This window comes from Heptranchias perlo, chromosome 32 (assembly GCF_035084215.1).
Source record: "Heptranchias perlo isolate sHepPer1 chromosome 32, sHepPer1.hap1, whole genome shotgun sequence".
In the NCBI taxonomy this organism is placed as follows: Eukaryota; Metazoa; Chordata; class Chondrichthyes; order Hexanchiformes; family Hexanchidae; genus Heptranchias; species Heptranchias perlo.
Genome location: NC_090356.1, coordinates 27,228,533 through 27,256,413, shown reverse-complemented (window position 1 = coordinate 27,256,413; position 27,881 = coordinate 27,228,533). Strand labels below are relative to the sequence as shown.

The following is a 27,881-nucleotide window of genomic DNA, read 5'->3' as shown; positions in this document are numbered from 1 at the left end:
AGGGAGGGAGGCAGTGATCGGGAGAGGGAGGGGGACAGTGATCGGGAGAGGGAGAGGGGAAATGATCGGGAGAGAGAGGGGGACAGTGATCGGGAGAGGGAGGGAGGCAGTGATCGGGAGAGGGAGGGAGGCAGTGATCGGGAGAGGGAGGGGGACAGTGATCGGGAGAGGGAGGGGGACAGCGATTGGGAGAGAGAGGGGGACAGTGATCGGGAGAGGGAGGGGGACAGCGATTGGGAGAGAGAGGGGGACAGTGATCGGGAGAGGGAGGGGAACAGCGATCGGGAGAAGGAGGGAGGCAGTGATCGGGAGAGAGAGGGGGACAGTGATCGGGAGAGGGAGGGAGGCAGTGATCGGGAGAGGGAGGGAGGCAGTGATCGGGAGAGGGAGGGGGACAGTGATCGGGAGAGGGAGGGGGACAGCGATTGGGAGAGAGAGGGGGACAGTGATCGGGAGAGGGAGGGGGACAGCGATCGGGAGAGAGAGGGGGACAGTGATCGGGAGAGGGAGGGGGACAGTGATCGGGAGAGGGAGGGGGACAGTGATCGGGAGAGGGAGGGGGACAGTGATCGGGAGAGGGAGGGGGACAGTGATCGGGAGAGGGAGGGAGGCAGTGATCGGGAGAGAGAGGTGGACAGTGATCGGGAGAGGGAGGGAGGCAGTGATCGGGAGAGAGAGGGGGACAGTGATCGGGAGAGGGAGGGAGGCAGTGATCGGGAGAGGGAGGGGGACAGTGATCGGGAGAGGGAGGGAGGCAGTGATCGGGAGAGGGAGGGGGACAGTGATCGGGAGAGGGAGGGGGACAGTGATCGGGAGAGGGAGGGGGACAGTGATCGGGAGAGGGAGGGAGGCAGTGATCGGGAGAGGGAGGGGGACAGTGATCGGGAGAGAGAGGGGGACAGTGATCGGGAGAGGGAGGGGGACAGTGATCGGGAGAGGGAGGGAGGCAGTGATCGGGAGAGGGAGGGGGACAGTGATCGGGAGAGGGAGGGAGGCAGTGATCGGGAGAGGGAGGGGGACAGTGATCGGGAGAGGGAGGGGGACAGTGATCGGGAGAGGGAGGGAGGCAGTGATCGGGAGAGGGAGGGGGACAGTGATCGGGAGAGAGAGGGGGACAGTGATCGGGAGAGAGAGGGGGACAGCGATCGGGAGAGGGAGGGGGACAGTGATCGGGAGAGGGAGGGGGACAGTGATCGGGAGAGAGAGGGGGACAGCGATTGGGAGAGGGAGGGGGACAGTGATCGGGAGAAGGAGGGAGGCAGTGATCGGGAGAGGGAGGAGGGACAGTGATCGGGAGAGAGAGGGGGACAGTGATCGGGAGAGGGAGGGAGGCAGTGATCGGGAGAGAGAGGGGGACAGTGATCGGGAGAGAGAGGTGGACAGTGATCGGGAGAGGGAGGGGGACAGCGATCGGGAGAGGGAGAGGGGAAATGATCGGGAGAGGGAGGGAGATAGCGATCGGGAGAGGGAGGGAGGCAGTGATCGGGAGAGGGAGGGGGACAGTGATCGGGAGAGGGAGGGGGACAGTGATCGGGAGAGGGAGAGGGGAAATGATCGGGAGAGGGAGGGGGATAGCGATCAGCAGAGGGAGGGAGGCAGCGATCGGGAGAGGGAGGGGGACAGCGATCGGGAGAGGGAGGAGGGACATAATCGGGAGAGGGAGGAGGGACATAATCGGGAGAGGGAGGGGGACAGCGATCGGGAGAGGGGGGAAGTTCAGCGATCGGGAGAGGGAGGGAGGGAGGCAATCTGGATGGGGACAAGCAGTGGTTGGCAGCGGCCTGTCTAGTTTTAACATTGAGCTGGGTGGAGAACCCCTGCAGCCCCCGGCCCCACATTCAAATAAGTATTTTTGAAAAAATGTACCTTTTTGGTGGCTCCCCGCAGAGGCTTGAAGGACCACTGCTTTAGTCATTTGTAGATCACGTTTTCCCGATGCAACCGGCCAGGCCCAGCGCCGACTGTGTTCAGGGCAGCCCAATTTTACAAAGGGGCTTTAAACAGGTGTTAGGCCTCCTATTTGCATATGAAAAGGACCTATGTTTCAGGCGCAGGCCCTGTACACTTCTTTTCCTGCCTTCATCAATATGGCAAACAGCGTACTTCCGGCATGCAATGAGCGTGCTCATGCCGCCCGCCGTGTTGGATGCTTTGGCACCGTCTTGGGGCTGAAAAACAGGTGCAGCGCCATTGAATTTCTGGGCCCACATATTTCTATCATGAGGAATGAATTGAGAATGCAATAATGCAGGCAAACACAATGAACAGTCTGTTCATACCAGTATTATTTAAGCTTGAGAATTAGATTTCTTCAATGTTTACAAATAATAGATTTGAGTATAAAGAGTATTCTCATGACTATTAACACTAATGGATAATCAGTAGTGCTATTAGGCAAGCACTTCAAATAGACATATAAAATTTATTCTTTCCTCATAAATTAGTTCTTGAAAAACACAGAAGTTGACAAGTAAAAATTGCTTTTGTACTCAACCCCAGACAACAGTCTAGTCGTGTGGAGGTCTGCAGTTTTGGAGACCTTTGGCTCATTCAGAAAAACATCTTCAACGTGACCTTTTAATTTACTGAGACCTGGTGTGAGACTCAAAGAAAAACCTCTTTGAAAATGATCACTGACATTTTGTGTAGTTCCTTTGGGATTGCTTACACAATACACTGTTCGATCCCCTTAGGGGTATTGGAGCCCATACCTGGAGCACCCTCCCAAAGGACTGTTTCAGCCATTTTCTACACACCACTGAATAAGTATTCCTCATTGTTACATTTTTTTGGGTATTTTCTGCTTTGCTTACTCTAGATTCTATTCAACTTCTGTATAGATGAGTCATATGCACACATATATACTCATAGATGAGTACCAACTCCCTGTGACCTTGCGAATATCTCCATAGACTTGATATCAAGGTGAGCCCCAGGATAACAAACAGAAAAACCTTCCTGTTAAATATTTTCAGCCACTGGAATCATCCTTTGCCTTCATAAGATCTCTCTCATCTTCAGACTTAATTTTAAGTTTAAAACCATTAAGCAGATTTATTTAACAAAAGATGAATGAATAAATAAGTAACAATCATATAATAGTTATATATTTACAGTAAAAATCCTTCCATCTAATTCCTCAAGAAGAAAATAATAAAGAGGATTGCAACTCTAAAAACTAAGCCCACTCTTTGTCAATAACTTTTATGTTATGCATTGTTTCTTTTCTTATGTTTCTCATCACTGCGAGAGTATGAACTAATCTAGCCTAATCTCTTGGAAGCTTCAAACTGAATTCTTCTCCCTCTCTGGAGTTTCTAACTGACCAGTTCCTTCTCTCAGAGATTTTCATACTGACTCCTCAATTGAAACAGAACAGCTCTTTGTTTTTATATCCCAGAAAAGAGTTACTGGAACTCCCTGGATCTTGAATAATTGACCACTGGAATTTAAGGAAGAATTGTCAGTAATATACAAATGAAACCAATGACACAGCATTGTTTAAATTCAAATTATTCCTCTCTTGATCTGTAATTGATGATACTTACAACATTGTGTTGGGTTAAGCTTGGTAGAGGAATTGAACTGCAATCGGTTTTTTTAAGCTATTTATATACTATAAATTTAAAGGAACAGCCACCAAACCAGAACTAGACAAGAATAAGTAATTTTGGTCACGTTCATGTTGTCGCTGCAGATTTATGATGCGTTTTGTCAATTTTTGTCTGTTAACGCTCCTGTGAAGCGCCTTGGAACGTTTTACTATGTTAAAGGTGCTATGAAGAGAGATTACATAAACTAGGCTTGTATTCCCTGGAATATAGAAGAATAAGGGGTGATTTGATTGAAGTTTTTAGGATTTTGAAAGGAATTGATAGAGTAGATAGAAAGAAACTTTTTCTGCTGGTGAGGGAGTCTAGGACAAGGGGACTTAACCTTAAGATCAAAGCCAGGCCATTTAGGAGAGAAGTTAGGAAACACTTCTTCATGCAAATGGTGGTAAAAGTGTGGAACAATCTCCCACAAAAAGCAGTAGATGCTAGCTCAATTAATAATTTTAAATCTGAGATCGATAGATTTTTGCTAGCCAAGGGTATTAAGGGATATGGAGCCAGGGCGGTAAGATCTCATTGAATGGCGGAACAGGCTCAAGGGGCTGAATGGCCTACTCCTGCTCCTATACAAATGCAAGTTGTTGTTGTTTAAATCTAGAGGTGAGCATGGACACCTGGCTGAACATGTATGAATCCTGCAGTTGTTCCCCAGTATCTGCAAGCTCTGCCCAAAGACCTGTTTGATGAATACTTCCCACGTTGGACATAACCACAGCCACAAGTCAGAAAGCTTTACATTGATATCCGCATGTGCCTCTAGGGGATCAAACGCCCTCTTGCCTCCTTGTTAATATGCTGGATATTAATTATTGTGGCTGTGCCCTGACTGGACATTTTAACTTGCTACCAACAGCAAATTCAGTAATGCTCTTTATCAGAAACTGCTGCATTTCCATGAGGGTGGTGATCATGTGTAAATAGCATGTGAAATGTGTCCACAGAAGCTTAATATCTGAAAGTTGGAAAATGTTTTCCATTAAAACTTTTCTATTTAAAAAAAAAACCTAAATTAAGATAATGTTGTTGCTTTAGAATGTAAAGGTTTGGAGCTGTGTCTATAAAGACTCGATTATGCCATCTGTATTGGTTATTTGTGACTTTGATAGCATCTCCCGGCCCCAGGAACTCTGCCACCAAGAAGGACAAGAGCAGTGATAACATGAAATCACCATCACCTCCAGGTTCCCCATCGAGTCATACACCATCCTGACTTGGGCATAAATCGCGGTTCCTTCATCGTCACTGGGTCAAAGCCCAGAAATTCTCTGCTAGCACCATTGTGGGAGCACCATCGCCACTAGGGTTGCAGTGATTCAAGGAGAAGGCCTCCACCACTTCCTCAGGTCAAGTAGAGATGGACAATAAATGTTCCAGCGTTGCCCGCATCTCAGAACAAATAAATTGTCATGACAGCAGCCAACTCTGCCACTCGGCTGTTCCAGAACTAAAATTTAATTCCATTCACAAAATGGCACAGAGCCCTTTTAATATTTTTGTAGGAAATGCCCCCAAAGGGGACTAAAGTGTCGTGCAGACCAATATACGTGCCACCTTAACACAAATATGTTTGCCACGTAAACCAATCTCTATCCCACATTTGGAAGGCACAACAAAGTGGTGCACCATAATAAATGGAAAGGACAAGCTGAGAAAAGTGACGCCTTGCAGTGTACCTGAGGCAGTATTTGGCCATAGTTTTGCAGGGCATCATCAAGATGAGTTTTGATGGTGACTCCAGAGACTGTTGGTGCTGCCAGAACGACAGGTCACTATTGATTATCACCGCTGGTCCCGTGAGCAGCTGAGACCAGCCATACAGGTTACTAATACAATGTGTATTGACCTTCCCTATTCGTAAGGAAGGTGAAATTGCATGATTTGACTTAAAAAGGAACTGTGCAATCAGCTTTCCCAACTAGTTTAGCCCATGGTAGCTAAACCTTGCAGACCAGGAAGGTCCCTGGTTTGATCCCTGATCTGTGCTGAATTAGTTGATCTCAGGCAGGGCCACAGTAGGGCACAACAATTGTCCTTAATGCCTCTGATTAGGGGGTGTAACTCAGCCAAGGTTCCCATTTCTAATCAATACCCATTGACCTCTGCTGGAAGGGCACACGTGCGCAGGTCTCTGAGGAGAGGATTGGGCTCAGTGGTGATGCTTCCTATGGTATAATAACCTGCTGTAAGAAAATAACTTACTGTCAAGGCTGACGCGTGACTAATGAGAGGTCACTTGGGTGAAGTTACGTATCCCAGCAGGAAATCACTGCCTGCAGGAAGGAGAGAAGGGGAGAACATTTGCACGAATCCAACTACACACGCACAAGTTTGTGCAGAAGAGTTCTTTTCCCTTCTGTTCCTCTAATATAATCAATATGCTCCATGATCGAATTATAAAACTCTTTACTAAAGTCAATCTTTAAATATGAAACAGAAATAACTTTTTAAAGAATGCTGCATGGGCCAGGTTGTACTGACCTTTTAACCAGCTGTTGCACTTAAAAACTGCAGGTTGATCAATGTCAATTGAAAAAAAATACACACGCCACCACTACCTTCCCAGGTACAGGGAGTAATACTGTTTTTTTGTTGTTGATGTAGATGAAGATTGGTTAAAGGTTCCCTCTTACAAATCAATGCCACTTCTGAATTGTGACTGAATTTTTTGGTTTAGATTTTGGCTATGCTCTCAGATGTCACTTTGTTATTTATGTTGGTTTACAGTTCCTGTCTAGTCTTCATTGCGATTTCAAATCTACTTTGTACCAGAATGGGCCAGTCACTAAGAATTAGGCTTTTCAATTTGTTTTTATACTGCATACCTAATGACTGCATCAAATACTCTGAAAATATGCTTAAGGCAGCAGTTGTAGTTCAGAGTCCTCCCCCAGTATTGCCCTATGAACGAACACCAATTCCAACCTCCCACACACTGCATCACTGTGACACTTCCAGTTCCAGTCTGCGCTTACAATCGTTTTGAGCAGGTTGCCAGGTTGGTGCCAGTTACACTGCTGGACTCCAAGTCTGTTTTATGTAGTCTGCTCATCCTTGAACTAATTTCCCTGAGGATGCTTAAAATGAGAACTTTGCCTTTCTGGCTGGGATGGATTCCAACCCAGGTTTTGGTGGGGAAAGGGTGTTGTTCTAACACTGCCTGAATTTCAGCTATTTAATGATTGTTCTGTTTGATTCCCAGGACTACCACTGTGACTTCAAGAGCAGCTTTAGCGCAGATGAATGCATTTGGCTTCCCTGAGATCCTAGATGATAACAATGAGCTGGCAACAGTGATTGACCCTCATGACCTTTCGACCTATAATCTGCAGAAGGAACAAGCGGACTATCTTCAGAGCAACGAGATCATTCTGCAATTTCTGGCGTTCAGCAGGTAACACTCGGAGCGATGGGATGCCTAGATTCTCGAGTAATCGTTCCCTTGGGTGGATGACGTACGTTGACTTACAAAAACCTATAATTGCCAGCCGCATGATTCAAACATGTTGTTTGAAATTTCTGCAAAACCCTTATGGGGCAAATGTCACATCACTAGACCTTGGAGTCAAGGGAAAGAACTGTTGAGTGGCAGGAAGAGATCGCAGGTTCAAAAGACTTTCCTTAACACTTCATGAATACTCCTTTCGGTTTGGTGTAAAGTACAAGTAACACTAAAGTTGTAGGCTATTGGAAAATCTAACTTGTATAGGCTCCTGTTAATATTTCTCTTTTTAAAAATTTAGCTAAAAATTCTTTTCAACAACGTTCTATTTATTAGCCTTGTGTCAGAACTGTATTCAATTTTTGCTGTAGTGTCCTGCCGATGAGCTTTGGCCCTTAACTTTGGTTTCTCATTGTAAAAAAATCCCTGTAGGTGAATTATTTTACGGCTTACCTATAGTACAGGTATATGGGGCTACTTTTAATCATGCGGCGTGTGCATACCATTTCCCAGTATGAACTCCCAGTGCGTGAGGCTCTGTGCTTTGAGTGTCCATTCATTAAATCAGCCCTTATGTGTCACCTTTGAGGCAATTCCATAGGCAACAAGGAGTAACAGTATTGCTTCCAATTTGAACTTTTAGTTAAACTATAAAGTAAGATCAATAAAAAGGCAAAAGTTGATTTCAATATGGAATTAATCATAAGTGTATAAATCTTATTGATGTTTTCTTTTTATAAGTTTCTCAGTTGTTATGTCACTGCCCATAGCTATTTTGTGTAAATGTTTTTAACACTATGGCCCTAACAGTTGAGTTATGGGGGAAATTTTCATCTTATGGCCTCCCACTTCTTACCTGAAAAATGGGTGGCCAACAATTGAAAATCAGGAGAGGTTACCTCGGTCGCCACATTGATACCCAAGGCCCAGCTGATGCAATTTTCAGGCAGTCTGTAAATAGGTGAGCAGCCCACCTGACCTTGGGTCAAAAAACAGGAGGGAAGCTGCTTAAATATGCCTATCGGGGTCCCACACTGATTGTAGGAGGCCAATTGCAATTTTCAGGTATAAATGTGTGGGGCTTGTGCCGTGCACACTCCGCCTAGTTGTACCAAGCGTTAAGCAGCCTAACCAATGGTCCTTAAAGGGATAGCTGGAAGCCGCTCAAAAAACGCCCAGAAAGCTTTCAATTTTTTTTGATGGGTCCAGAGGGAGCAGGTGTGCACCTCCTGGTCCCCCCACCAAAAAAAATCTGTCCCGTCGAAGCCTCCCCCCGGGATCGTCTCATCCACCAGGCCCGACCTGCCGGACACTTCAACATGGGAGTTGGCTGATTTCCTGCCCTCCCAGAACTGGTGAACAGCAGCGGAGCGCCCACCTGGCCACCCGCTGCTCGCCCGCCTGGCCACCCGCTGCTCGCCCGCCTGGCCACCCGCTGCTTGCCCGCCTGGCCACCCGCTGCTCGCCCGCCTGGCCACCCGCAGCTCGTCAGCGGCATCCTAATGAGGCCTGGGTCTCAAAATGGCTCGGGCCTTATGCCGGTACAAATGGGCGGCAGAACAGCTCCTCTGCTGACTTCATGACAATTTTGGGGACTACTTGAAAATTACTGCCATATTGTCCAAATATTTAAAATGGTGCAAGGAGTCTGTGCAGATATTCTTTAAAAGAAAGAAGAAAGAAAGACTTGCATTTGTATAACGCCTTTCATTATCTCAGGACATCCCAAAGCACTTTACAGCCAATGAAGTACTTTTTGAAGTGTATTCACTGTTGTAATCTCGGAAACACAGCAGCCAGTTTGCGCACAGCAAGGTCCCACAAACAGCAATGTGATAATGACCAAATAATCTTTTTAGTGATGTTGGTTGAAGGATAAATATTGTCCAGGACACCAGGGAGTACTCCCCTGCTCTTCTTTGAAATTGTACCTTTGGATCTTTTGCGTCCACTTGAGACGGGGCATCGGTTTAACACCTCATCAGAAAGACGGCATCTCCGACAGTGCAGCACTCCCTTATTACTGCACAGGAGTGCACTGCACTCTCCCTTAGTAGAGAGGTCAATAACCGGGGGGCGTAGATTTAAAGTGATTGGTAGAAGGATTGGAGGGGAGCTGAGGAAATTTTTTTTCACCCAGAGGGTGGTGGGGGTCTGGAACTCACCACCTGAATGGGTGGTAGAGGCAGAAACCCTCAACTCATTTAAAAAGTACCTGGACGTGCACCTGAAGTGCCGTGACCTACACGCTACGGACCAAGTCCTGGAAAGTGGGATTAGGCTGGGTGGCTCATTTTTGGTTGGCACGGACACGATGGGCCGAATGGCCTCCTTCTGTGCTGTAAATTTTCAATGATTCTATGGAGTGTCAGCCTGGATTTTGTGCTCAAGTCTCTGGAGAGGGACTTGAACCCACGACTTTCTGACTCAGAGGCTAGAGTGCTATTAACTGAGTCATGCCTAACACCTAAACCAGGCTTTGGACTAAACCCGGAGCTTTAATTTAAGTTAAGGAAACTGCAAGGTTTGAGGAATTACTATGTATTTAAGGTTGTTAACTTATGGATCAGATTATGACTTAACGCATTGAAGGTGAATGTTGCAGCCTTCAAAAGAAATGAACTGTTATCTGATTTGACTAAATAGTGGAAGAAGTAGATGTAAATGTTCTTTGTCAGTATGAACATGCAGCTTTGCTGATGCAGCAGCAAGATGGGCTGAATGGCTATTTTTCATTCCTGTCTTCTTACATAGAGTAGTTTCTGTTAAATAGTCATTGTTTTAGCAGAAATTTTAGTGGGTCAATGCAAAGAAAAGCAGAAATCACCTCAAACAAAGTAAGAAATCTGAAATAAAAACAGAAAATGCTGGAAAAGCTCAGCAAGTGAGGTGTGTAGAGAAGGTAACCGAGTTAACGTTTCAGGTCGAAGACCTTTCGTTAGAACATTTCTTTCGAAAGATCTTCGACCTGAAACATTAACTCTGTTTCTTTCTCCACAGATGCTGCTGCACTTGCTGAGCTTTTCCAGATTTTTCTGTTTTTATTTCAGATTTCCAGCATCCGCATTATTTTGCTTTTGAAGAAATATGAAAAAGCTGTTTCTTTCTGATTTGTTCACCTCCTAACAAGGGACAAAACACTGGGGCTGCCAAAAAACATTTCATTCTGGAAGTATAGACATATTCTTTTTCACCCATTTTCAACAGATGTTCCTTCTGGATCCATCTCCACCATTCAAGGTAGTCATTGCAGATGACAATTTGTTCTGTTAATGTAATATTAATGGGAATGTATAGTAATATTTCTGAAGCTTTTGTTAGAAGTTATAAATTTTGTTCGACTACTATTATTGTCATCTTGTATTTGGAGCATTTTTTGTGATGAAATCTGTTGATGGAGGCCTGCATTGACTGTGTTGTGTTGGTTGACCAACATCTCTAGTCGGCGTGTCCTTGATTTTGGCCGATGCCATTGCATCATTTCTCAGCTAGATGTCAGCTGTGGCTCAGTAGTTGCACTCTTGTCTCTGAGTCAAAAGGTTGTGGGTTCAAGCCCCACTTCAGAGACTTGAGCACATAATCTAGGTTGACACTCCAGTGAGTGCAGCACTGTTGGAGGTGCCGTCTTCTGCATGAGATGTTAAACCGAGGCCCTGTTTGCCCCATCAGGTGAATGTAAAAGATCCCACAGCACTATTCGAAGAAGAGCAGGGAGTTCTCCCAGTGTCCTGGCCAACATTTGTCCCTCAACCAACACCTAAAACAGATGATCTAGTCATTTATTTCATTGTTGTTTGTGGAAGCTTGCTGTGCACAAATTAGCTGCCAAGTTTCCTACACTACAACGATGATTACACTTTGAAAGTAGTTCATTGGCTTTAAAATGCTTTGGAACATCCTAAGGTCATGAAAGGTGCTATATAAATGCAAGTTTGTTCTTTCTTCTTAGTTTCAAGATCCACACACCTTGCAGGGCTTGTTTTCGGTGCCTAACTCCTATCCAAAGTACTTGCAACTTCCAGAAGGGCACATTCTGCTGGTGTGTTGTGGTGTTTAGTCCACTGAAAGGAGATCTTGCAGAATAGGATGGCTTCACTTGGAACTCTATTGAATAAAAGGGCTCTGCTTCCAAGTCAGATAGCGAATACAGTATAGGTCAGGTTATTCTCGGAAACAAAACAAATCCTTGACTTTTTTTGATTTGCAGCTTTATAGTATCACTATTGTGTTCTTTGCTGTTCAGTAATGTTGCAGGATTTCTAGTGGTTTAACGTTTCATTGACAGCAGATAACTGCACAACAATCCTGAGCAAATTTTCTGTGAGGAAAACATCAGGAGCTGCTGAATGCTTTGGTGTTACATTTGCTTTTAACCCTTCATTCATTACTACAAACTCTTCAAATGGTCATGTTTGTGTTGAAAGAAAACAGGTTATTTTGTAATAATATAGAATTGCAGTTTGGAATTCAGGATGTAAAGTGTACTTTAATAATCTTCAGCAAAACAAAAAGAATTGCCATCTTGGGTTCAGTAAAATTTTTCATGACTGAGAACATATTGATGGTGGCCATAAGAGCTGGGGAAGGTTATGTTGCAGCGAGTGCCAAACTTGAACTCTCTGCTGGATATGCACTAAAACTGGTCGCTCAGCATAGATCAAATGTACACCAGTTTATCAGTTTTGCTTGTCAAGTAGCTGCCTGCTGTTTAAAGCAGAGAATACTTACAGACACTGGACATTGGAGAAAGTAAATTGAGCCAGCATGGAGCTGAGAAACCAAGCAGCAGTCCTGGGTCGTATTGTGAGATTCACCTTGAGACATTTCAGTTTAATATTCTTATAGGGGCAAGTAGAACAAATGACTCAATTTGGAGTGTTCCTGCAGGGCTAAACCTATGATACATGAAGGAGATCTGAAACAGAGGAGCTGTGGGACTTCAATTTAAGCCTTAATGTGCCCTCTGGCAAGATTTGCTAATACAAATGCAGGGATGTGTTATTGCAACTAATAAGCAGCCAAATTAGGTTCACTGCTGCATTTGTCACTGTAGCTGACTTTAAAACTACTTGGAAGCTAGAGAGACAGAATAGAATGATGATAAACAGCATGAATAATTTTTAACTTTAAATAAAGAAGAGCTGTTGTAACCACAACAACTTGCATTTATGTAGCCCTTTAATGTAGTAAAATGTCCCAAGACACTTTGAAGGAGCGATTATCAGACAAAATTTGACACTGAGCCACGTAAAGAGACATTAGGCCAGGTGACCAAAAGCTTGGTCAAAGAGGTAGGTTTTAAAGAGCAACTTAAAGGAGGAGAGAGAGGCAGAGAGGTTTAGGAAGGGAATTCCAGAGCTTAGGGCCTAGGCAGCTGAAGGCACAGCCGCCAATGGTGGAGTGATTAAAATCGGGGATGTGCAAGAGGCCAGAATTGGAGGAATGCAGAGACCTTGGAGGGTTGTAGGGCCAGAGGAGGGTTACAGTTCTGAGCTCAGTATCTTAGGCCTTTACGAATCCAAATACTCATTACACATAGCCAATTCATATGCATTTTTCTCACTCCCTCTACGTGACAATCCGCGCAATTCCGCATTACGCAATTATATAAACATTAAATATAATGAGAATTTAATTGACTTGTCAATAACTTTAGTTTTAACGAGTTATTTTCCCATGGACCGGCACAACTTCCCCTACTTTGTCATCTCTCTTATATATAATTGCTATTCCACCAAGTGAACCTTTTAATTCTATGTCTGTCTTAGATTCAGTACCATTTCGTACCAGTCAACTCAGATGTTTCCCTTTGCAGAACTAACTGTTTTTCCTGCACTTGTTATCAACTGATTAAAGTTCTCTGAGCTATATACCCTGGCATGTCTTTTAATTAGGTTTAGTGAAGTGACTAAACTGACCATTGCATTAAGGTCAGTCCTGGCTCAATAGCGCAGTGGTACTTTAAACTGACTGATATATCCCTGCTTAATAGGCAAAGGCTAAAGGTTACTATTACTGCAATATAAAGAGAAATCAATTGCAATATAACATTAGGCGACTTCAGGACAGTCTGATTAACCTTTTCCTTACAACAAAATGAAATAAAAGAATGGAAATGTTATTTGTAATTGTTTGCAACTCAACAACTTTATATAGCACCTTTAACGTAGTGAAATGACCCAAGACGCTTCACAGTCGACTGAGAAATAGTAAGGGGCTAGGGAGTGGTATAATGTGGGTTCACCACCATGATTGACCACAGCAGGAGAAGAATTACAATGGTCTCTATGTGCAGCAACATCATAAATGTGCTAATGAAGATTTCCTCTGTTCCGTACTTATAGCAAAATCGTAAGTATTTTGAAAGTGTCTGGGATTTCACTAGAATGACTGAACAGTAGAGGAATCTTCACTGACGTGTTTACGACATTGCTACAAATTGTGGTCAGAGGAATTCTCAGCCCAGTATTAGTCCCTGATCTCATCTCAACAACAACAACATTTATATAGCACCTTTAACATAGTAAAACATCCCAAGGTGCTTCACAGGCACGATTATCAAACAAAATTTGATACTGAGCCACATAAGGAGATAGCCGGACAGGTGACTAAAAGCTCGGTTAAAGAAGTAGATTTCAAGGAGCGTCTTAAAGGAGGAGAGAGAGGCGGAGAGGTTTAGGGAGGGAATTACAGAGTTTAGGGCCCAGGCAGTTGAAGGCACTGCCGCCAATGGTGGAGCGATTAAAATCGGGGATGCGCAAGAGGCAAGAATTGGAGGAGCGCAGAGATCTCAGAGGGTTGTAGGGCTGGAGGAGGTTACAGAGATAGGGTGGGGTGAGACCATGGAGGGATTTGAAAACGAGGATAAGAATTTTAATATCGAGGCATTCCTGGACTGGGAGCCAAGGTAGGTCAGCGAGCACTGCGGTGATGGGACTTGGTGCGAATTAGGATATGGGCAGCAAAGTTGCTCGGCCAGTACATGGTGCTGCAGTATTTCCCCACAGGAATGGAGGGAACATTGGAGAGCTGAGTCACTCTGGATTGCTCATGTACCTCTGAACACCCAGTCGATGAGTGGTAGATGCCTGTGTTGATGTCCCCTGGTAACCCCACAAGTTGGGAGATAAGAGAAAGGGCAGAAAATCCATTCACCCAGTCAACAATTGGAGTTTCATTTTTAAGTCTACCGTGAGAAATAGTAAGGGGTTATGCTTTCAAATGGAGACACTGGTTGATGAAGTCACTGAGGCTGCTGAATCAGGCAGTATGTCATGCCATAGACACTGGAGCAAAAATAATGAGTACAGTGGTCAACTTTTGGAGGCATTTCAGTTTTCTCTACTGAGACATAGCTCAAAAATTGAAAGTGAGACTTTTAGATGCGATGACACTGTTTGTGCCCAACAAATTACATATATGGTACCAAGATTTGGGTCTTCCTCATAGATACCCACAGACCAAAGCTCACGTGGGCTCTTTCACAATTGAGAAAATACCTCCCAACCTTGGGCCCGAATTCTAAAATATCAGGAAAAAACAGCAGAGGAAAGATACCAGAACATTCCCTCCAACACTTCATTGGCTGTAAATGCTTTGGGACGTCCTGAGGTAGCGAAAGGCGCTATATAAATGCAAGTTCTTTCTTTCTTTAACACAGTAAAGCTAGGTCTTACACCCTTCCGAATCAGAGGACACCCCCATAGAAAATAGCATTACTATCTTAACATTTTATGAATCCACAGTTAAGAAAAAAAACCTCTCCAATCTACAAGGAATTGATCAGATGCAATTTGTGTCAATAATTAACATGCTCTTTTTGTTGAATTGACGAAGATGTATTCTGCCACAAAGATCTGTTTGCTTGTTATTCAGTGGTACTTAGTAGACAGATTGCTCTAATAACTCAGCCCAGTAATCAACATCTAAACCTCTAGCACTTAAATGAATCATAAATCATCTTAAATATCAGTTTCTTCATTTATTGAAGTATTTTCTACGTTTTGTTGAGCAGTATAAAACAATCAGTTTTGAAAAAAAATTAAAGTTTAGTTACTTTGGTAACTATGTAATATTAGATTGTAAATAACCTAACTGTTAGATTTCACTCTGCCTGAAGACCGATGCGTCCACCTTGGCTCAGCTCTCACCTCTGAGTCAGAACGTCATGAGACTTGAGCGCATAATCTAGGCTGACACTTCAGTGCATACTGAGGGAGCCCTGCATTGTCTGAGGTGCTGTGTTTTAGATGGCACATTAAACCAAGCCCCCATCTGTCCTCTCGGGTGTAAAAGATTCCTTGGCACTATTCGACCAAGAGCAAGGGAGTTCTCCCGGTGTTCTGGGAAACATTTATCCCTCATCCAACACCACCAAAATCAGATTATTTAGTTATTAATCTCACTGCTGTTGTGGGACCTTGCTGTGCGCAAAAAAATGCCTGCTGCGTATCCCTACGTTATAACAAACTACGCTTCAAAAGTACTTCATTTGCTGTGAAGCGCTTTGGGATGTCCTGAGGTCATGAAAGGAACTGTACAAATGCAAATTCAGGTACCCTGTAGAGACTGAAGGAATGGACTTCATGTTAAATGTGTAACATAAGTCTGTTTTGCTGCAGTTCTCCAGAAGATACTGAGAGCAGTTACTGAATTAAACTATAGAGATAAGAAGTAAAACTGTAAACACTGGAACTACACAGCAGAGCTGTTAGCAACTGAACAAGGAAAAGATTTTTTAAGCCTCAGGTGGAGACCCTTTGTCAGTAAAGGGAGTTATACTGCTAGTTCAACATCGTTGTCTAATCAGGGAAAAACAGAGTACAATGCAGACATACTTTAAATGCATGCATACTGCTTTACTAATCAGTGTCCTAGTGTGAGGGAAATCTTTGAAATTAGAGAGCAGACTGTCGCGTCAGCCCATTGCAAGCATTAAAAAATGTAAAAACATTCAGGAATTGTGAAATAACAGAGTATTTTTACCCATCGTTTGCAGGTCTTCTCTATGTACTATGTTGCATTGCTTAAACAACAGGCTCTTCTAAGAGAGGTACCATCTTTAAAATGGCTTTTGGCTCTGCCTGAAGTATATTAGAAAGAAGCCAGTCAAGTTGTTGATTATTAACAGACATTGCATTTGAGGAAAATAATGACCCATTTCATGGGGGTGAAATTGGACTTGGTCGTGGACGGAAAACAGGCAGAATCACATTTGCTGCCCATTATACAACACTCGATATTCTTTCCATTCACTGGGACCGAGTAACAGGCAGGGCATGTAACAGGCAACCAATGCGATTCCGCCTATTTTGTCTCCCCTGCCCATGCCCAATGTCACACCTAACACATCACAGGGCAGTTCATCAACATCACAGTCTATTGAGGATAATCTTGGTTTAAGCACTCCCTTATCAACCCTCCAGGTGGCCTTCACTTGTGGAAGTGTTATTATCCTTGGCTGTCCGTTGTCATAATAACCCCCTTAGTCTCGCAGATTGGCTTTGCAGTGTCTGAGCTGCGTTTCAAAGAGTGTGAGAAGTATAAGATTTGGATATTTCTGATATTCCAGTAAGTTACAATTTTGACTGCAATGGATGTGGGGGCAAGATGCAAACTCTGTCGGTAGAAACATCTATGTACCATTTCTTGGGTGGTTTCAAATTATTATAAATTTCTAAACTGAAATAATAAATTAGATTCAGCCTATTTATATATAAGTATTTTTTTTAATTACAGCCTGTGGTTGAAATATTGTTGGCCCATTACCTGAAGATCCCTGGAGACTGGGAAATGTACCAGACACAACTTCTACACAGGATATTTTATGGGAAAAGCTTTTATTACAGTGCAGAGTTAGACTTTTGTGAAGTTGGATTTAAAGCTCACTTATGTTTATTATGTGACAGCAGCTGTTCGTGGTTCTTAGTCAGACTCTGATCTTAAATTGCTTCAACTTGTGCTTCCTATCTAGCGGTCTCCTCCAGTACTATGTCAGGTCTAACCAAACATCCCGCACTTACGTTCATTTCCAGTAGTAGCTTCGAGCTGTACTCTATAGCATACATTTTCAAACTCGGGTTCAGAAATTCTCAAGGAGTCTGCAGGGTCGTTACATTTGTCTGTCTGCTATCTCATTTCTCTATTTTCTGTAAATTTGACTTACTAACATATTGGGCTGGAATTTGCTGAAGCAGGGCATCTCGCGGCGTGCCCGGTTAATTAGACTTTTTCCTGCCCCCTTCAGCTCAACCATTTTTTGCCCTGTAAGTTGCTGGAAGTGCGAGCTGATAATGGCACGGCGAGGGCAACAGGGCATCTGGGACCATTGTGAACAACGGGACAAACAGTGTATCTCCTTAACTAATGAGATTTAAGGATTGAGAAATAAGCAGAGGAAGGACTGAGAAGGAGGGTGAATTAGAGTCAAATCAGCTACAGAAAGAAATAAATAGAGGGAAAGAAAGATTGGATTAAGAGAGAGAAGAAAAAGAGAATGAAAGGAAAAGTAAGAAAAAAAAATTAAAACATTTGACATTTTTAAAATCTGAAACAATTCACAACCTGATGGAATGAGATTCCACACTTTTAATTGTTCACTTTCTGGGCCAAAGCGGTAGATTGGCAGTCATTAACAATTATCACATCATTAAAAAGGTACTTATGTTATTTATTAATTACTAAACTTAACTTTCTGTGGCGAGTTTAATGAGCAATTAATGTGCAAATGCAGTAACTTTGTGAAACTCATGGGGAGGTTAAAGGCGAGATGCCGTTTCAGTGGAGCGGCGCAAATCGTCCAGCAACTTGTGGTGATTTGCAATTCACAGGGTATCTCTTCCTTGCCGCAAGTTTCTGGCTAATTTGCGCATTAATAACGGCGTGAGTCGTTCAGACAATGTTATTTTTTTCTGCAAATTCTGGCCCAGTATATTAGTCGGTATTTACTAATAAAAATGTTGTCTGCAATGAGAGTACTCTTTTCTTTTGCGTAGCTTTCACAATTTGGGGTTCTGAATCACTCTGCTATCTACAATGATGCTTATAAAAACTTCAAGAAAAAATTCAAAATATAAAATCTATTGCACTTTTTTTCTTTTTACTTGTTAACTCAGGAGTCTGTCGTTACATGAATAGTTGTCATTGGGCAAAAGCTTTTTATGTCTGTCTGCTATCTGATTTCTATATTTTTCTGTAAATTTGACTTACTAACATATTGGGCTGGAATTTGCTGGAGCAGGGCATCTCGCGGCGTGCCCGGTTAGTTAGACTTTTTCCTGCCCCCGATACTCGATATTTTGCATGTTTTAGAAGCAATCTCTGCTCACAATCACCTTCAAACAGTTCCTTCCTAGAACATGCTTAAGTCAATCACAATTACAGGATATTCTTCAAACACAAACATAAAAATTGATGTCTATCTTAAACTCAGAGAATGCCATTAATACTGAAGGAATGAAATTACTTTTGGAATTCACTTGAATTGGTTGTGAGATTTTTGATCAGTTTCCTTGGTGAATATATATGGTGTACCTCAAATCTAAGGAAGATATCCTATACGTATGTTAAAAAAAAATTAAAAATCTTTATTCTGCATCAGTTCATTCACGTGAACGTTATTTATAGATCTCGTCACTTGAAATTTTACCGCCAACTTGCGATGAGGTATTTTGTAGGCGTCTATGTCCCTGAAAGAGTTAGTATTGGTGCGGAGCTGGGGAGAGCATGGTGCCTGCTGGTCACAATCTCTAGGAGAAATGACCACCAAATGTAACAACTGTGGTTTTTAGATGACTGGATCTAGTCCCGCTTAAGAACTGTGACCGAGATCAGCAGCCAGAAGGTTTCAATTGCTTGCAAACACCTTGAGGGGGACTCCTAAAAAGAATGAAGCATGCTTACCTTCCTGTCTTCAGCTTGCCCCTGGACCCCTGCTGACCAGAGGACCCCCCGCTGACCGGTGGAACCCCGTTGACCCTCCAGTCTGCAGGGGTCCAGAAGCAGCCCATCGCACCAGGTTTCAGCGGGAGTTCACTCAGGAAAATAAGGCAGGAAGCTGGAGAAGCCCCCTCTCACCTCATTACCATACCTCCAATAGGCTTGCTCCTACTCCAGGCCTACCCCTCCCAGAGAAGCCCCAGAAATCCCGGGGTAACATAAAAGGGTCTCCGTCCCATTTTTCCTGACTCTTTGCACCTAAGGAAATGGGTGCTTCCCAGGGAAAAGGTCAGGAAAATCTCCAACACACACCACGGGTGGGCAAATGATTTGTTACTTCTCAGACCCACTCAGATAAATGCATTTTCGCTGCCTCTGGGACTTTTCATGCAAAATTGTGGTACTCAAATCAGCCAACTGCGCTAACTGCAGCAGATGTAGAAATCTGTGGCATTGTCTTGCCCTAACAAATTATTATACCCATTGGAGATTGTGTGTGCCTGCACCATTAAATTTTTCAAAGTGGAAATTCACAACCATATCAGGTTGCTCGTTCCATCGATGCCTTTTATATCTTCACTCACAGTAGCTTAATTCTATTCTGAACAGTTAGCATCTGGCCCCATTAGCCACAAAGGCGCAAAATGGATGGTCGCTGGTCATCGTATGTGTGCAAGAGACTGCTGTTTGAGGGGTAAAGTGTACTGTGCCATCAGTAAGTTTTTTTCTCCTTTGAATTTTTTTCCAGAGTTCCTCAGGGAAGTACCCAGCCAGGATCTGTCTATTTCACCTTCCAGTTTTATCGCTTTCCACCAGTAACAACACAACAGCTGCAGCTCGTGAAGATACGCAACTCAGAAAAGGGAACTTCAAACTCTACACCTTTCATCCTAGTGCCACTAAACAAAAATGGCACTGGTAATATAGGTGAGTGCGGCAGGTTAACAGAATGAATCCAGATGCCTTGCTAATTGTATTCCGTATAACTTGCTTAATTTACTTTGTAAATTGAACTCACTTATCTAGAATTATAAGCCTTCAGTGTTGAAATGAGATTATTATTATTATCACCACTGTTGATTACAAGAAATACCAACTTCAGGTGAAGAATGAGATGGCTATCAGCTTAATTTATCTCAAAAATATACCAATTTGATTTGGTGATTAGACCAAGGGGTAGATTTTGGTTTGGGTCCGTTTGCCGCCCAAACAGAGAGACCCGAGGATCGCTGGAAATTGGTCCTCATACTCGGCTCGAGCTGCTAGCGCTGGTCGTGCCACCACAGGCTGTGGCAAGAAAAGATAAATACATAGTTACGATATAACTTCTTCCTGCGGGGAGTGGCAAGCATGCCGAGGACCCTATCCAAGGAGGCAGTGGAAGTGGAGGATGTTATAAATCTTAAGGTGACAGTGAATACATTTTTGGCAGACAGGTCTGTTGAAGGTTATCAGAGGTGAAGCAGAATAAGAAGCACATAAATTTGGGACTAGCTCGATGGATAGAGACGCTAGTTTCCAATCTTGTATAGTCCTGTGTGTTAGGGCAATCCTTGACCTTTAACTCCAATATAGACACATGGACTCAGGAGACAGAGGGTCGTCTGATCAATAATCTTTATTTATCAAATGAATATAAACCCAACATGAGCAGTAGTTATGAGACAGGCATCTTTATACTCACAAGTAATGGACTCATCAGGGGTTCACTGAACTTAGCCCTCTTCAAGAATATTTAGAGTCCCAACTGTTTGCCCTATCTTTATATGGTTCAGTACATACTGTTAACATAAGGTTAGTATGCAAGCACCCCCGCAATATGTAAGGTTAATGCCAGCAGTCACATAGACAACTTCCCCATCTCACGCATGCGCATAGTGGTTCAAGCTGTTTATTGTTCTTCAGACATTTCAGACACTCGAGCGGTTAAGCCGGCCTTGAGGGTCAACAATTCCTTATCAACCCTTTCTCACACTCGATCATCTGCTTGGCCCTGAATTATCACCACCTTTGCAGACATGCTGGCAACTAGCTCTATCTCAACATTATACTCACAGCACTCAAAGCCCCCCCACCCCTCCACCGTCAACCCTATAATCACTACTATTACTACTCTACCTTACTTAATATTCTTAACGCTATGTTCCTAAGAAATTGGGGCATATGGAAGGGGGGGAGTGTGGGGTGTGGATTAGTTTAAGTATGTGTAGCAATGAGTCACAGGTAGCCATGCTCTCCCATTGCCTTACAGTGTTGAGGAGGAATATTCCAGAGGTGTCTTGAAATTGATCATAGGATTTTTCTTCTGCTCCCCCACCCGCCCCCCCGCCAGAGTTAGCGTTACTAGTGTTTGGGGAGACTGGCCTGATGGTTTTTTTCTGGCTTTTCTTTTCATATTTTGGACTGTATAAGCCAGGAAAGCTAAGGTATGCACTTTAAGGATCTGTCCATACACTGGAAAAAACACCTCAAAAGAAATGAAACTTATTATTGTCCCATCTTCTCTCTTTTGTGCGATAATTTCCAGAGTAAATTTTTACCGGATTTCCTTTTAAAACTGTTCATCCTTGATTTAACTGACCTTTAAATGAATGTGTACAACTTCAGCCTTGTCCCCATTTATTCCCTTTTCCATGTGCTGTAGATTCTCCAGGGTTGGAGCTGAAATTCATGGTGGAGCCAAGTTACCTGAAGGAAGGAGAACAGCGCTGGTTTATGCAATATCTGGCCCTGCAAATATTGCAGATTGATGTCTGGAACGCAGAATCCTTGCTTCTGATTGGCTCTGCTGCTGTGGAACTGAAGGTAATGATTAACAAAGCACAATAACTGGAAGATGCAGCAGTCAAAATACTTCACCAAGTAATACCAAACTACATTAACCCGTGAAATACTGACGCCCTCAGAATGGCAAACTTCCCCTGTTAATGCTTCTAAGCTGTGCATTGTAGTTATGCCGAGGCTTCTAAAATAAAGTATTTAACATACGTGGCGATATGCTGCACCTGGCCACTTTTGAACATTTCATCCGGTTTCAAAGCACCTGCATCGGTGACCAAGCTTTAAAAATTTTTATCGAGAAGGTAAAGCGAAGGGCCACGACCAAGGTTGAAAGAAGTTGATGTCAATCACAAAGTAGTGATTAAATGATAAGTAGCTCAGGTTTTAAAAGCCTAGGAGGAGGAAAAGACTGAAGGAGGTAAGGAGTCCATAGTTGGGAGGTCCTGGGAAAGTGAGTTTGAGGAGACGATGAGATGGGTCATGCTTTCAGAACGTCAAGATGTAAGGAGTCCATGTCGGAATGGTAGTATTGGAGAATAGAATGGACATTTCCAGCACAAGCTGGCAGTGTACAGGTATTAGTAGATGATTGTTACCGTAAGAATACGTAGGGATTTTCTAAGAATTGCTTTATCAGTTGTATTGGTCTTTGAAAAGGGGCTGCATAGAGGGACTCAGCCTGTGTTGACCAATAATATGCTCCAACCCTTCCACAGTGGCAGGGCTGAGATTGGGAACTCACCATACTGGGAAATTGTAACCATGAACCCAAATTTCACTGCTCCAGGGGCAGTGCTTTGGTATTCTGCTGCTGCACTGACCAGAACGTTTATTTTTAAATTTATTGGATAGATTTTGGTCAACAGGTGGCAATCTGTTCTAAATGGTTAAGAACTGATGATGCAAATCCCACCAGAATGGTGAAAATGCAAATAACACTCAATTTCCAGATTAAGCCTATTTTCATAAATATTCACAGTTCCAAGTGGAGATGTGGGCAAGTCCAAGGACCACACTAATGGTGAGAGAGAAAAATTGTGTGTAAGCAAAATTTAAAAGAATGGAGCCAATTAGAGTGACAAAAATATTGAGAGACTTTGCCAAGCCACAAAAGCTCGTTGCTAAGGCTGATGGGTCAGGATACTCAGAAGGAGCAGACAAAAATGAAGGGAAAGGGAATCCTAGCTGCTGGCGTGAGTCTGAAGGCCAGTGATGAAACAGTCCAGCACCCGACCCTTGCTTGATGGCTGCTGAAGTGGTGTTGCATTTGGTGGTTGCAAGGACGATGGTTTTCTGCCACTCCGCAGCTCCATTGCCATATGCCAGCAGCGCAGTATGACTTTCAGGCCACTGCTGCCTATCACTGTCACTGCACATGCCAACCCTACGCAGCATGGTAGCTGCGGGTGTCCTTGCAACAGCAGGCACAGCTCTGCATCTGCCTCTGTGCTGGCCCAGACCTTGAGAAGACAATTACCTGAGGTCATTGTTAGATAGGTGTGACAATGCTTGCAAATGTGGTTAGTGGAATTCTGGTGGGCACAGACATTCAAGGTTTGCTGGCTGATGATCTCCCTGGCATGCCTTCTTTCATGCTGTACAATGTAAAGTGTGGCATGCTGTGATTGGGATGTGGATGGTCTTATATTCATATGTCTTATCATCGCGTGTTGCACCTTCCTTTTGGAAGAGGAGCTTGGCCAGAACTCTGCCCACCAAAGTGCGGTAATTTGTTCTCTGTGGGCCGATGCGGGTATGCAGATACCTGCGGGAGGGCACGGAGCACCTTTTGGGCAGTCTGACTTGCCTGGAATCTCCCCACCCCCCCCTGCCCCCATAGACCCTCCCCTTCTTCCAAACAATTAGATTGAGAAAGCCAGTAATGCTGTTAAAGGTCAAAAATAAATAATTAGGTTCACCTGGCACCAAGGCTCCTGAGAGCCTAAGAGAGATCAGAAATGACCTACCAACATTTCACGATAGTATTCTGTGCCCATTAAATGAACTGCTGTTCGAGCTGTCAGTCTGTAGCAACACTAAATGCCTGGTTTCCTGGATGAGGGTTGCACGTGACGTTCTGCGCGCCTACACATTGAGAAATTGTGTGCAGGCCATTCTTGGCCCCATTTCCATATTTTAATGATGCTCCTGCTTGTTTTGGCCTGGAGCTTCCGCTGCCTTCTGCCAGCACTGATTTCCGCCGTCTTTTCTGTTCCATTATACCACATCTGTACCCTTTACAGGGCATAACAGACGAATACTGTGCTTAGTTGTTTCGGATGAATAGTTACAGTGTGCATTGCTATTACATGAGCGGGAATTTTCCTGTTGCCACGATCACTGATGTTAAGTTGGTAGGTGGGCATTGTGCCTATCTGACTAAACTGTGACCAACCATGGTGAATTTCCTGGGATCAGCCTATTTTACATTAGTTGACCAACGGCCAGCGACATTTCTGCATGCGCTTTGGAGTGTGCCATTGCTGGGTGGGGGCGGTGAGAAAAGCCTGTTCCTACAGATATTTGCCCCTTTATGGTGCCTGCTCCCTGCAGCACCTTAAATGGACAGGTAGCCTTAAAGAAACAAGACATCTTTGAACTGATGAAGTGACAGAATCTACCAATGTAGATTTGTCACTGTAATGTGCCACAGTCATTTTATCCTCCAGTCGTCATTTTAATTTTTTCCGTTCCGCCTCCCTTAGCAAGGTTGGACTCCTATTGTATACCGGCATTAGCATCCAATGTTGAAAAAGCAACAATAATGAGTGATTTCACTCCGTCATTGGAATACGACCTATTGCACGGGCCGCAATCATTTCTGGCAGGAAATCCGATGCACAGGAAAATGGGTGGTGACCTGACGTAATGATTCCTTCCTAATTCTCTGCCCCCACCCTCCCTTTAACCGCTGCTAAAGTGGCAGTACTACTGAGCGAAGTTACTGCCTCGGTCTGTGGAGATACAACAGTTTCACTGGCTGCAGGTGAATCAAACACACTTTTTGGGTGAAAGCAACAAATGCTGAAAAAAAAGTGTTGTGTAATGCTGAAAATAATTCTGTTGCTGTAATGATTATAAGAACATTTTCTTGCCAATCTAAAATATGTCTTCTTTGGAAAAATGACTTTAAATGATTTTTCATTATCTACTGTTATTCTTTTCAATTATTAGTGCTATAAATTAGGTTGGAGCTGTAAAATGATGTCAACAATTCGCACTAGTGTATAATTTGATCCTAATTGTTATGGTGTTCTTTCGGTTAAAAGCCAAATAAATCTTATTATTATGTTACACCGTAAATTGGAAGCACATATAGACATGCTTGAGGGTGCAGCTGATGCATTAGATTTTACAGTAACTGGTTCAGTTTTCTATATTTGGCTAGATGAAGGATGTTTGAAGTCTCAAAAGCTTTGGTTTAATAATATGTTTATAAATCCAAAGTCCCTCTGTAAGTGTTTTATTGCAACGTTAGGTACATTCGGGTAACAAAAGTATCTTACTGTTGCAGTATTTGCTACGTCAGGGTCGCACTGCAATCCAAGTTTCCCATGAGCTGGAGGTCATAACCACAGAATACGCACCAGATGTACCAATGCCCTTGGCTGATATCACAAAGCATGGCACTGTTAAACCGTATGGAGTGACGACAATAATAAAAGGAAGACTTCATCTGCGCTTAGGGAATGTTGGTGAGCAAACCTACATCTTCATTACCAATATCACTGTGTGATTCGGGGATAGAAAAGAGAAATGATTTAATAACCCAGGCCTGGAAATTATACTTGCAAAGATTAGCATACAGGAATTTAAGCTGGTTGATATAATGGATTAAGGAATTTAATGCAAGTACGTTAAGTGTTTGTGCATTAATATTTGTACAACATTAGTTTTGAGCCTTAGGCCTTAGTTTTGAGGTTTAAACACAAATAAGGATACAAGTAAAGAGGAGTAAAAGTTCAACTGTGACATTCACATCTTGGTGTTAATGGTTTCAAGGCTTTGAATGAGGCTTGTGCTCACCCTACAGAAATATACAATAATGATGAACTTTATAGGTCATTACATCACACTGACAAACTACAGTCGTAACTGGAGATCTGAGTGAGCTAATCCAAGCTTTTCCAAGTTGTTTATTGGTAATATGTAGAAGTAGTGATCCAAACAAACTTGTGATCAAAGCATAACATTTCTTGTTTTAGCTCTATTGAGGTTTCATCTTTATTGGATTCCTCTTTGTGGAGCAAAAACAGAATTTCATTCATTACTAGTACACGAGAATCACTGCAATGCTTCAACAAGTCATGAACTGAAAGTAGAAATTTTACCAAGTGAATTTTTGGAATTGAGAGCAATAGTTGTAGTCACACAAACGATGGGTAAAATCAGTCCAGTTATTGAGATACTTTGGCCTTTGATATTTTCAGGTGGCTTTTTTCAGGTACAATCATTGCTATTTTCTCTTGTCTTCAGGAATACTTTTATTTTACAAATAATTTTTGAAGGTACTGTTGGTGGCAGTTATTTAGAAGCATTTTATGTACAGATCGGGGCTGGGTAATGCAGTGTAGACAGCACATTTCTCTCTCAGTTCTAGGGCCTAGCTCTGAATCCAGGTTCAAATGATAGCATGGTAGCCTTGCTCTCTCTGCTGGCTGTTGGCCCCTACAGAGTATAAAATTCTGGAAGGGGAGTGGTTAATGTCCTGTTGATTTTCATCCATTTGGAAGGTGAGGCATATAGAGGATAAACTATAAAGAATGATTTAAAAAAAACATTATTCTAACATCTTCAATTGCTCTAAACATGCCGATTGTGTGTATCAGATCACATTACTGATGTCACAAATAATGTTGTGGAATTTAAAGACTGCCAGTCAAAGGGGCTACTCAATGCAATTTTCCTGTGGGCAATTTGGGGAAACCTGAATTCATTAATGGGAAGGACAGAAAACCAACCAACCAGGACACCTCTATTAATGTGCATTCCACACTCCTGACACAGCTAAATAGCCACTTAAATGGTATAACTGACAAAAGGTTCAGTAACCCGTCTGTGTTGTGTACATAATGACCCCACAAAAATAGAGAAAATAACAATTTGCTCCCAAGGCTGTGCATCTAGTGAGAATTCCAGTCTCCTTCTCTTCCCCTTTCATTGCCATCATTGATCTGTCCTCCTGCTCCACTGCTTCCACTAATTCAAACATTTCTGCTGAACTCAGACATGCAAACTTTGCAGTCATTTGATCGCAGTTTAGACATGGTCTGGAAGGATTAGAGCTGCTGACACAGCTCACGCTATCGATTTACCTGTATGCTGGCTGTGAGATCCTTGTGCTGGACAAACACTGACCTTGGCAATGGAACATATGGTGCAAATCAAAATATTCGATGAACACGCACAGAAATTCAACAGAAATTTATTTCCTCGTGTTCAATTGGCGAACGCACTCAAGCAAATGCAACGATAATTTATTTACACCGTGACATTTACAATGTCTCACCAAAGGGAAGAGAAGGAAGGAAAGAAATACAGAGACAGCGGCTGAAGACATATGTTTTAGGAGTCTTTTAAAGGCAGGTAGAGTAGACATATTGGTCTTGGAGAGGGTGCAGCGCAGAATCACCAGAATGATACCGAGGGTTAAAGGGTTAAATTATGAGGACAGGTTGCATAGACTGGGCTTTGTATTCGCTTGAGTGTAAAAGATTAAGGAGTGATCTAATTGAAGTGTTTAAGATGATCAAAGGATGTGATTGAGTAAATAGAGAAAAACTACTTCCTCTGGTGGATGAGTCCAGAACAAGGGGGCATAACCTTAAAATTAGAGCTAGGCTGTTCAGGGGTGATGTCAGAAAGCACTCTTCGCACAAAGGATGGTGGAAATCTGGAACTCTCCCAAAAAGCTGTTGAGGTTAGGTCAATTGAAAATTTCAAAACTGAGATTGATAGATTTTTGTTCGGCAAGGGTATTAAGGGTTATGGAACCAAGGCGGGTAAATGGAGTTAAGATATCAGCCATGATCTAATTGAGTGTTGGAACAGGGTCGAGGGGCTGAATGATCTTCTCCTGCTCCTATGTTATCAAGATGAAGTGATTTTTG

At 43.1% G+C, this 27,881-nt stretch overlaps 1 protein-coding gene across 1 annotated transcript in view; it reads left to right on the top strand.

Moving 5' to 3' along the window:
* Positions 1-27,881, top strand: part of nphp4 (nephronophthisis 4) — a 95,941-nt gene that overhangs the window by 20,043 nt on the left and 48,017 nt on the right. Inside the window, exons 2-5 of the mRNA XM_067970653.1 lie at positions 6,814-7,005; positions 19,739-19,917; positions 21,635-21,795; positions 25,286-25,466. Of these exons, the coding sequence (XP_067826754.1) occupies positions 6,814-7,005; positions 19,739-19,917; positions 21,635-21,795; positions 25,286-25,466 (713 nt within the window). The remainder of the gene's footprint in view (positions 1-6,813; positions 7,006-19,738; positions 19,918-21,634; positions 21,796-25,285; positions 25,467-27,881) is intronic.